This window comes from Fulmarus glacialis, unplaced genomic scaffold (genome assembly GCF_000690835.1).
Source record: "Fulmarus glacialis isolate BGI_N327 unplaced genomic scaffold, ASM69083v1 scaffold35773, whole genome shotgun sequence".
In the NCBI taxonomy this organism is placed as follows: Eukaryota; Metazoa; Chordata; class Aves; order Procellariiformes; family Procellariidae; genus Fulmarus; species Fulmarus glacialis.
In genome coordinates, this window is record NW_009205445.1 from 7,182 (window position 1) to 19,085 (window position 11,904).

An 11,904-nucleotide genomic window follows, 5' to 3' on the forward strand; every position below is an offset into this window, starting at 1 on the left:
ACTCAGAAGCATGAGCGCTTTATTGGTTTAACCGGATTAGCTGATAGTTTAAACTGAACTTTTTGTTCACACTCACACTGTAAAGAGATTGTACTTTGCTGGCTTTGTGGTTAGCGTTTTCCATTGCCAATCTGTTCCTGGAATTATGGTATTGACAGTGCTAGAGAAGAGCCCAGCCCATCAAGGAAAACAGAGTTGCACCAGGGTTTTTTGTCAGTTCATACTGCTTGGTCTGACAGTTGTCTGTGACTGTCTGCACCGACAGAAATGCCAGTGTCGTCGTGGAGCATCCTGGGGATTTGGTACTTTTGTTGTTGTAACTTCTGAATCTCTGAAATCAGTATATGATGTCAAACAGTGTAATTTTTTGTGACACATTTTTTTTTTCCTTTCCCCTGGTCGTTGCGTGTTTGTACACTGGATCAAGTTCAGTATTGTTGGGGCCACACTAGAGCTGTAGCTTCTTAAGCCACTAGAAAACATGATGCATTTCTCCTCTGTTCTTCTCCATTCCTCATTGCATAGCTATGTGCAGAGAGAGGCTGTCAGCCTCTCTATTATTTTTTGTAGTATCTGAAGAAGTAGAATGTCCTTTCCTCCACTGCTGTCTTTAAAGGCAGTGTTGTCTTGTGCTTCTCTAGCAGCTGAGTTGCCTCAGGAAAGTTCTTGAGAAAATCATGCAGGAGAGGCTCCTCTGCAAGCAAGGAAGTCTGATTTATGAAGTGAAACCCATGAAAAGCTAAATGAGGGTATTCTTTCTTTTGTATTACTTTCTTGCCCAAATCCGTTACAGAATCACAGAAGGGATAGCTTGGCTGTGGGGAACAAAGCTGTGCTTCCCTGTGTATGTTGGGGATTTGTCTCTTTGGAAGGGTTTTTATTATGCGAGGTATTTTCCAGGCTGTGCAGCACACGTCGTTCTCTATGAATTCCTGAAGGAGAGGTTGGACAATTGAATCTTTGGAAGATTTTATTGATGACGTTGGTTTGAGGCATCTGTGATGAACAGAAGAGGTTGGAAGGAAGGCTGCTGACACTCTTGGTACCTTTTTTGCATCTAGCCCTTTGCTCACCTGAAGTCTTCTCTTCCAGCATCCAGGAGGAGAAGAGGTTTTGCTCGAACAAGCTGGTAGAGATGCCACAGAGAGCTTTGAAGATGTTGGGCATTCCATAGATGCCAGGGAAATGCTCAAGCAGTACTACATAGGGGAGATCCACCCGGTAAGGACTAGCTGGCTGTGACAGCCTCTCTCAAACACAGGATGGGACTGTGTAAAAGTGTGACTCTCCTTTGTGTAACCCACTAAACACGTACACCAAGATGTGTCTTGCGAAATAAGTAAGTAATTAAGGGTTTTAGGCAGTCTCTGTGTTGCCCAGGATTTCTGTTGAGGAAAGAGGATCTCTGTTGAGGAAAAAAAACTAAATTAGTCGTCTCTTTCCACCATTCGTAACAGATTTCTCACTAAATCAGGGGCACTTAAAGAAGGTAATCTAATCGGTTCCCTCTTTAGCTGGTGATATCATAAGTAATGATAATGCCTTGTAATTTAGAGTTCAGGAGGGTGAGAGATCACAGGGGCACAGCACAAACACCAGCTTCCTGCCTGCTACAAAGACGGTGCCTTTGGGTGCTGAAAGAACAACTCCTTTGAAAACCAAGTCCAGGCAATTACCCCTCTGATGAGGACTGTGTACAGAACAATTCCCTCGTGAAGACTGCAGGTTTCTCTTGAAGTCAGTGCTTATCTTTTTTTCTTCTTCTTTTTTTCCCTTTTTCAGCACGATCGTAAAAAAGAAGGTTCGAAGGTAAGCTATTAGTATTTTACTTTTCCATTTTAATTTAATGCTATGGAAACGGTATCATGCTCACAAAATGAACAAAGAAGTTGTCACATGCCTCTTTTTTTGTTGTTGTTTTCTTTTTTTTTTTTCCTGTGGAGCTTGTGGCTTTATGTTTACACAAACTGCAATGATGAATAAATCTTCCAAGCAAATTATACCTTTGTTTTTGTTCTGAAGCTCAGCAGTCACCTCAGTGTGAAATTGGAAGTGTTTTTTTGTGCCCTCTCTCTCCTGACATCAGCAATGTTATTTCCACACCTTGAGCTAGAGACCCTTTTTTTGCGTTACTCGCTATGTCCTGACCACTGAACTGTTAGTGTTGTTACATTCGAGCCAGGAGACAGGCACAGCCACCGTGGGGTTGGCTGTAAAACAAGAATTCTCTGTTAACTGTCCTAGTAATCATCGGTGTTGCTTAAAACTCAGGTACTCCTGGATTAGAACAGGGCACAGTGTTGCAAAACTGCCTTTGAAATGGATGGGGAGAGGGAAACGGTAATAAATAGAATCCTGTCTGAGAGGTAAACATGTGCCTTGCAGCTGGCTTCTCTTCTCGCTTGGCTTGAAGTCTTGGACCAGGCGCAGCGCTGCCTTCAACAACGCTTTCATTAGATGTTGTTCAAAGCAGGGACACTTGCAGAGTAGCAGGAATCAAGAAGGAAACTGTCAACAGAGAGGGCGGCGACTGAAGCCCTTGGGAGTGTTTGCTTGCTGTAGTCAGCCATAGAAAGAAAGCTCAACTGGGTAAAGCCTACACTTAGTTATAATATGAGACTGCATGATTATGCATATATTCACCTTCAAATTTATTGTTTGGTTCAACTCCATTTCATAAACAGAATGACATGCCTAAAATGTGCATAGAATTAAGTAGTAATCTGAGTAGCTCACTTGGATATAAGTTAAATATTTTTTTCAAATATTTTTCTCTTCTGAGGAGAAAGTCCAGTGAGTAATGTACAGCTAAGGTCTTTCTCCAGTGTACAACATCCGTCTTAAAAGCAAGCCCAAGTATAATTTAAATATGACAGCAAGAGATAGAAGTCAGCAATGTAAAAATAAATAGGGGGGAACCACAAAAAAAAAAAAGTTGTACGTGTATACTTTTGTGATGCAGCTCAGCAGTAGCTCCCCACAGATAAGTGTCAATATTTGGCATCCACTGAATGTATTATGACAGAAAAGCAAGCACTAAGGCTCTCGAGGAATGGAGATAATTCTGTTTAGGATGGGCAGGAAAGGTGACTTTTGGCTGGTAGGTATGATTAAACTGGAGAGCAGCAACAGCCATGGAGGAAGAGGCTGTGGAGTTGATGAAAGCCTAAATGAGAATTTCAGCTGACTGGAAAAAGTATTTAAATTTTCAGAGTTTTATGAAAGGAGAAGTATAAAAGTTTGGAAACAGGTTGCGTGCAAGGGAGGAGTTGAAGAGAACAGCGTGGTTGTATGCTTCAGTGCTCAGGCAGCAGGATAGCAAACGGGGACGTGGGCAGGGGTTTGGAGAGGGGATCATAGTGCAGGGCTATCTGTATCAGGGTGCCAGTTATCGTCCGTAGCTTGTAAGACGAACAGACTGGTTTGCGAGGCAATGAGCAAGACCTTTTTTGAGAGGGGTGCAAGTTCCAGTGTGAAGTTGAGGACTGGGTGGGAGGGACTGGATGGATGGAAAGAATGTGGAGGTGAGGACGAGGGCAAACATCCACGGAAACATCCGCGCTTGTGACGGAGGGTGTTTGGGAGAGGAGGGGAGGGTTATTTTTCCTCCGTATTTGTAATCATGTGTTCAGTCTTGTAGTCTTATTAGCACGTTTAATGTTTCTTTTTTTGCCTACTAACTCTCTCTTTCCTCCTTCAGGATCCAAGTATGACATCCTCAGGCCAAGCAAGGTATAGTATCCTCTTAAAATAAGAGTAAGAAATTGAGGGGTTAGGACTGTCTGTTTGTAGAACTGCATATTAACTCTAATGGGCAGGGAAAAAAACCCAGGGATATTACTGCACTGTCCTTCCAGCAAACAGGTAGTCCAAAGTAAGTTGCCAAACTGCAGCGCACCGAGTTAGCTGCCAGGGTGTGCAACTCCCTCGTTGGATGTGGAGATGCAGCCGGTGGTGCAAAGTCCCCTGCTCCACGCTGGGCAGAACAGGCATCCTGGTATTTTGCAGCTTGAGTTCTCTGGCGCACGTGTTCATGTTACACAACTATGGCTGCAGTCCCTTTGCACTACAGTGATTATTTGGGTGGTCGCTGCAGGCCACGGGGTGACGCAACACAGTGATGTGCATTTTTTTTGGAGGATCTTTACCGTGACCAGCCCCATTTAGTTGAAAACCCAGGAGTGCTTACAACCAGAACAGGGCCCTAGTCTTTCGTAGCTGATGCAGAACTTTTTTGCTAAGGAGGCTGCTGAAGGTGAGCCTGTGGCCTCTGGTTTATGAGTGAGGAAGATTTATTGTGGGATAGCTGTAGCAATTTCCATCCTTGAGTCAACTCAGCTGTTTGTATAGCATAAATTACAGTGTGACTTATTTAAGGAAAAAAAAAACCCACGAGCAACCAACAACAAAAACCCCAAATTGGTTTCTGTGTGTGCCAGGCTGGAAACTTGAGCAATTCAGCTGCTATTTTATAAGCCACCAAGCCACTCTTGCAGGCGCAGGGGCCTCTCACAGGGGCCAGGCAGAGCACTGAGCATGGGGACTGCTAGAGCTGCCCAGCCCTGTGAGCCAAAGCCAGTATGGTTGGTCTGTGAGCTGATGGGAGACAGGTCCTGAGAGTTCCCTAGATGAAAACAGACATGTAATAAGTGATGAACATCTTGAATGAATTATTAACTTGATACTTTCTTCTGGTTTATGTTGTGTGTATTTGTTTTGTTTTGTTTTTTCTCTCCATAGTTTCTGGTCAACATGGCTAATCCCCATCTTTGGAGCACTGGTCATAGGTTTAATGTATCGCTATTACATGTTGGATGGGAGAACCTCTTGAACTGACCTTCCTGGGAGCTCAGAAAGCCTGAAAGAGAGGGTGTGAGAGAGAGTGCATGCATGCAACACGTGGAGTTCTGCTTCCCTTAACGTTTCCTGCCTTGCTTTTAGCTTTGAGTCTGTCAAGTGGTGTTGATATCCATGGGACCAAGCTAATACCAAACTCTGTCCATCCTAACTCTGGGACCCACGGACCTGTCGTACTTTCCTCTTGAGGTGGCAGGGCAAGTGCAACTTCCTAGTATTCTACGTTTGTGTGTGGTCTCCCTCGCGTGTGCGTGCTCGTGCACTCTCTCTCGCTCTCTCTTGCTCTCTGAAGTAAACCACAGACAACCTTTTTCTTTCAATGCCTTTTCATTAAGCCAGACAACGTGAAACAGCTGCTAGTGAGCCTGTGGATTTGCCTCAGTCCTTCACATAGCAGTGTCAGAAATAAACTGCAAGTTGTCTACAGTCCTTTGCAGAAAAGATGTCCGGAGATTCGGTTCCGCAGTAACTTTCCCAGTGCATGCAGGCAACACTAATTGGAGCAGCAGGAAATTGTTAGCTTTGCTACCTCTTTCTGTACGTGTCTGTTTTTAATGGTTAAACAAATATAAGGATTTTAAAAGCGATTCTGTTCATTTTGTAATATTTGTACTTGTCCCTTTAAAATGTATATTCTGTGAAACAATTTATACCGTGAATCCTGGTTTGTTTGGGTGCTTTTGTGCTGCGTGCGGCAATGCCAGAAATGGGAACTGACGTGGCTTCTCAAAATGCAGATTTTTCTTTCTCCCTGAGGTCTTGATCTGACACATGTATTGGAAACAAAACTCATTCTTACTAACTGTGAATGTGCACCAGATGGGGGGAAAAAACAAATAAATCCAGGCTCTTCTCCCTAAATGAAAAGGGAGAAGAAATCCATTTGGGATTTGTGCATAATGCTGTTTTTGTCTTGGAATAGAAGAGGATATTTCTCTCTCCTTCTCTTTCTGTGTATTGTGTAGTCGCCTCCAACAGTGCAGAGACAATGTAAGGTATGCTTCACGCATCGAGGCATGAATCTTTCCAGCTCTTCCAGCACGTTGGTTTGTGGCTTCGGGATCTGCTAAATAAAGGGAACTTGTGTTCTGGTGTCTGATATCCTTCAGCGGTGCTGTACAGTGCTGCTCTAACAAATGTTCCTAATTCAAATGTTACAGCAAAACTGATCGTCTTTTTGAATTGCAGCAAAAAGGGATGTGATATACTGGGGTCCTGTTTGTGAAAACCTCCCCTAGCTTGGGGTTGTTCTTCTCTTTTCCATGAAACTACTATATTCCCCAGAAGGTTCTGTAGAAGAATTTCTTGGATGTGGAATTACGCTCTACCTTTTAAAAACGAAGGCCAAGGAACTGCGTAGTAATGCGGGGGCTGCATTACTCCCTCTACTCCTCCAGTGGGCAGGGGCCAGTCGCTGCCAGCAGCAGCATCTCACGTTTCAGCACTCGCTCTTTTAGCAGAGGTGCAACAGAAGTCCCCGTAGAGGTCTGTCTTCCCACAGGACTTTTTTCACTGCCATCGACATTGTCTTGTCTCTTACGGTGAGTTATCTGGCCAGGGAAACCTGGAGTTCATCATTGCTGAAGGGGCTCTTGGATATCCTATTGCAAGCTACTTGTCCATTATTCTGCCCTGGCTGCTTTGGTGGTCTAGTTCCTGTTTATTCTGTCCTAACAAGAGTCTAGCAGAAGAGTATCAATCTGAGCCAAGGAAAATCCAGTGGGAAAGACCTGGGAAATTGTATTTAGCTACATCTTAAAGGATGAAGGTGACAGGCCACATAGTCATACATTAACATAGGTCTTAAAGTCAGCAATGGGTCAGTCAATGTAAGTTTATGGAAAATAGATCTTATCAGTCGGCCATGATATTTTTATATTCCAGATTAGTTGAAGATACACTGATGTGCTGCTTAGGCTTCTGCAAGGCATTTGAATTGATACTGCAGGGTCTATTGCCTGATTTAACAAAACCGATAGAAAAATCCACCAGGGCAAATTGAAAGCTGACAGATTTGATTTAACAGTGGAAGGGCAGTAGTCAGCCAGTGAACGTGTTTCAGATTCACCCCAGAGAGCAATCCGTGCTTGTTTAAGACTTAGCAGCGACCTGGAAGGAGACAGACGTCCCCTGGAAAACCAGCGAGCTTGGTGACGGCTGCCTCGTGCGGCGGGTGAGCCGCTGCCACGCAGCGGTCTGGGTCACTGGTAAGATCGATGCAAGGTTGTGTATGGGAAAACGAACCGGGCAGGAGCGCTGGATCTTGGGCTGCAGCATCGCACCAGGGAAGCGGCAGAAAGCGACACCGCGGGGTAGAGGTCCAGCGCGTTCCTCTCGGGCGTTAGTGGGAAGGCTCGTCTGTGTTTGGCACTGTCGCTGCGGTGGATGAATGCTGTGACTATGCCTTTGGCTTTTAAAAATCCAGAGAAATGCCATGTAAATGATTAAAAGCTTGGAAAACGTTATTTACAGTGAGACACTTGAGCCCAACCTCGCATATCAAAGGGAAGGTTACAAAATCGTAGCATGGAGGTACTTGCACGTGGAATAGAAACTTTATCAAAGGGCTTTTTGATCTAGAGGACGGTGGTCTAAAAAAGGCCACTAGTCAATGCTAGAGCAGTTCAAACTGGAAATAGGTATTTTTTCTCACTTATCACGATGTCATTAACCATGAAAACAGTTTAGTGAGATTTACAGTGGGTTCTCTATCAACAGAAAGTTTTAAAGCTGGAAGGCACGTGTTGGCTAAAGCATCGTCTACTGAGTCGGGTTAGTTCAGGGAGGCGTAGGGCCCTACAGAGGTCAGCTGGTTTGGTTCCAGGAGCCTCGGGCTAGCCCAAGAAAAGGGGCTGGTGTTGGTGCCCGGTGTGATGGTGGAAACCTGTCAGTTTTCTCCATAGGCATTGCTTTTACCTGGATTTTGGCATACATACTTTTTTTTTTTTTTAAATACTGTTTTCCTGGCGCTCTCAACGTTCAGCTGCATTTTGGTAACTCTAGATAACTTTTTGCCGTCATCAGATCTTGTCCCGTTGCTATTTAGCGTTGGAAAAACTGCCCGTCAATTCCCGTCTGTAACGGAGCCTTTCTGTTGCTGCTGCCGTTTCCTTTTAACCCATTGACTGCCTGAGGGAGACCTCCAGTCTTGTTCCAGGGCTTCTGAGAGCTATTAAGAGCCTTGTCCAATGCCTTGTGGAAGCCCAAGCAGCCTCTGCCAAACAGCTGTCCCTTTTCTGTGCGGGTGCCGGCTCCCTCAAAGGTCTCGAGGTGCTTGAGATGCATTTACAGAAGCCACATCGAAGTCTTCCCCCTTCTCCATTACTTGCAAGCTTAGAACAGCATCTGCCAGTGCGCCCAGCACGGGGATCAATTTTACTGGTCTGTCGTCCTGCAGATCCTTCCCGCGGCTCTCTGTCCACCGCAGTTTGAAGGACGACGCGTACGTGATGGCCACAGGCTGGCGTGAGCCCGGCGCTCTCCTGGCGCTGAGCTCCCGGGCCCGGGGCTTCCTCCGGCGAGGTGGTGGGGGCCAGCCCACCTCTTCTCATTCCTTTCTTCTGGCTTGCTGAACGATGGGTCCACAGGTGTGAAACTGCTCAGTCAACAAAGGAGGCATTAACAAAGCCTGTTTACCTGTTTTATTTGAGGATTAAAAAAGGCGATTCCAAATCTTTGTCCTTACGCTGACCTTCTCGCACAGCAAATGTTTGCTGCCAGGTCCCCCGCACAATGCAGGCGCTGTCTCAGCTTTCACCCTGCGAAAAAACTCTCTCGGTGAAATTAAAGCTGGGTGTGTGCGCTTTGCTTCCTTCAGGTGCTTTGGAAGAGGAGTTGAGTGAAGAACTGTAAACAGGAGCACGGAGGCAGCTTCCACGGTTAATGTCACCGTATTACGGCTGCCTCGGGAACGCCAGCAGGACTGTGCTGGTCTCTTCTGCCCCTCCATGAACCCAAATTCCTTGACAGAATATAGCTGTTAATTGGGTTGATGGTTCGTGGAGGATGGGTAGGAGGTCTGAGTGTGTTCCTGGTTTTGCTGAAGTTAGCCGATAAAGGGAAGGAATAGCAAGGGAACAAGACGTGGGGCTCTCCGTGCCGCCAAGGTGGGAGCCGGGAGCCTTGGCCGCTGCCGGGGGCGGCCGCGGGCTGGGGGTGGTTTGGTCGGGCAGTGCTCTGCTCTGAGCCATGAAACGCCATTTCTGGTACCCGGAGACTGTCTGCCCAGCGAGACGTGCTGGGCTGGTGTTCAATAAAGGCGCACAGCAAGCAAGTGCACGATTTTGTCTTACAACAGGCGCAAAATGTTTAGTTAACCTGTCCGTCTGTAAAGGCGCTGCTCCACTGCCAGCTTGGGCGGCCGCCTGCTTTGCGGGGCTTGAATATCCAGTGTCTGTTCTATTTTACAAACCTGACAAGCTCCCATCGCCTGTATTTGAGGCACAGGATCTCCACCGCACCTCAGGGGGAATTCTAATCAAACAAAAGGATTTGGGGTGGGGGGAGCATTCAGCAGCTGCTTGCTGTTTCCCAGAACAACCCTCCCACCCCACTAACGCCTGTGGGGGAAAACCGGTACTAACAGCGCTGCGTCGGTGTAAGGCAGCTGAAGCGGTGACTTGAATTCTCGAAAATGACAATGTGTAGATGTGGTGCAGTTGGAGCAGGAAAATTTTGGTCGTGGCAATCATTTTGCTTAAAACTAATCATTAGTTAAAGCTAAGAAAGTGGTGAGCTATGGCAGACGCAGGGTTTGTCTTCCTGGCAGTAGAGGTAAAATCTTTCAGTCGGCATCAGTTAAAGTTGAGCCTGTGCCAAAGACGATCTGCAGAGCGCTGTAACCAAGCAATACAATTGTTCTTGCAATGTGTCGGGAAAGCAGCAGTTTGTGGATAAGCACTGTGCGAGCAATGCAGCTCATTTTTTGGGGGTGAATGGGATTTTCCTCAGAATTCAGTCCATAGCGATCTAAATGTGGATCGTTATTAAGCTTGCAGGTATTAAGCGTTATGCAATCATTCTCCTTCTGTTCTACGATTGCTTATTTGTAATGAAGATCTCTGTGACCAGCTGATGTAATTACATTGCTAAGTGCTGTCTTGCTTTTCCAGTTTTGAGAACTGAAGCTCTCGCTTCTGCGGCTGCTGATTCTGTACCACCTTTCACACTGTAATTATAATGGGACTTTTAATAATCGCAGCAGCGGAGCTGTGAGGGCTCCCTACGTAATCCTGGTAAATTCCAGTTACCTCTTGGGAAGTGCGGAGAGCAAGCGGCAAAGAAGCTATGGAAGCAAGTTTTGTCAGATAAGAAGCCGTAAGGCGTGTGACGGTGACAGCAGTGCCGCCTCTTGCCTCCTGCGTGAGCGCGGGCAGCAGGGCATCGCCTTGGGCCACCCGAAGCAGCGCACGGGAGCACAGACTCTTCACCGCACGAAGAGCGTGTAGGAGGGTTGTTTTCAATGGAAAGATGAAATGGAGACCAAGAAATACATCTCTTATTTACATGTGTACTTATAAAAGAATATAACACCCCACTCCCACAGCTGTCAGCAGAATCTGGCTCTTAAAATTTTGCCTAATGGTGGCTCTCGTGGTAGTTGCAGCAGCCTCAGAGAAGCGGTACCTGGTCAGATCATCCCAGGAGGGAGCAGGAGAGCAGCAAGGCAGCTAACCAGCAGCCACTGACTTGATAAAAGGGCAAGGAGAAGGGAACTGCCTGGTCCTGGATTTTAGCTGAAATCGAATTACCTGAGTTCAAGTGGAGGTTGCAGGGGGGAGCACTTTGTGCTGGATAATTCACAAAACCCACTATGCATCCCTCGCGAGGGTCCTGGTATTAAAACCGTTCTGGGGTCTGGGAAGCAGATGCTGGGGTCACAGGGCAGGACATCCTCGCTGTGCTTGCAGGAAAGGAAAAACTGATTCGCAATATGAAGGAAATTTGTGAATTATTTTCTTGGCAAGCACTATTTCACTGTAAAGTTTATTTATCTTTGATCAAGAGGAATTGGATCCAAAATCCACAGAAATAAAGAGAAGACTTCTGAACTAATTTTAAATCTGCTTCCAAGTACTGTGGGGTCAATACCGAGCACAGTCTTGCTTCTCCAAGCATCGAGGAGAATTTGCAGGGTGTCCAAGACAGAGATAATAAAAAATTAGGGGAGTCCAAATGCTCCGGTGCCTCTCGTTGTCCCACGTCTCAGCCTTGGCTCTGTATTCAGCTGCAGATTGCCCTTCGCTGGTGAAGGGAACGCTGAGATAGTTCAGGGAGAGGGAGAAAAGTCACCCCAGCGCCTGTGACGAAGAAGGAGGTGACACGACAATCAGCCTGTTGGTGTCTGCACCGTCCCGTCTTGACTTCTAATGAAGCTAGCTATTGTTTATATTTTAATTGCTCCCAATCAGTAAATCTCCAATTAGTGTCGTATTTCTTTTCCCCTCCAAAGACTATTTTTACATTAAAGAGTATTTTTTGATTCTTCCTCAAAAAAAGCATCAGCTGGAGAAGCGAGTGCTTTAGAACACCCCAAAGGCCGTGTTTGGTCCATCCCCGTCCTCCCAGCCCCGTCCCCAGCAGCTGCTGCAGCACCGGGCGTCTGGGCCGGAGCCGTTACACCGTGCCGTCTTCACGTGCCGTTCACCCGTATCTCTTCATATTCACAGGCAGTATCTTATTTCCCTTCTCCACTGATTTGAAGCATATTTAGTATAAATACCATCCTGCGCTGGTTTCCAAGCCATACCCAGAGCTCCGGAGAGGAAACCAGTCCGCAGGTGCCGGCTTTCTTTCCAGCTGAAATGGGGCATTGGGAAAGGGAGAAAGAGGAGAGAAAACACGAGTGCAATTCGTGTTCTTGGAGGGGGACAGAACCACTGCCGTGTTAAACGCTGCCCAAAACACTGCTCCTTTTCCAGGAACGTTTCGTGCTGGCCGCAGGGAGATATGTGCTTGGGAACACGAGCAGCCCTCCCGCTAGCTGATCTGTTGAGCTGTGGTGCTCCCGGTAAAGCAGTTTGGAAAACATGCCCCACTCAGGAGCAT

At 46.5% G+C, this 11,904-nt stretch overlaps 1 protein-coding gene across 1 annotated transcript; it reads left to right on the forward strand.

The window, feature by feature from the left end:
* Nucleotides 1-1,092: 1,092 nt before the first annotated feature.
* On the forward strand, nt 1,093-4,831 carry LOC104075045 (cytochrome b5 type B; the record flags this gene model as incomplete). Its single annotated transcript, XM_009575397.1, has 4 exons — nt 1,093-1,221; nt 1,783-1,809; nt 3,701-3,732; nt 4,741-4,831. Coding segments are annotated over 4 exons (279 nt in total), but the record flags the coding sequence as incomplete, so codon positions are not given.
* Nucleotides 4,832-11,904: the final 7,073 nt, after the last annotated feature.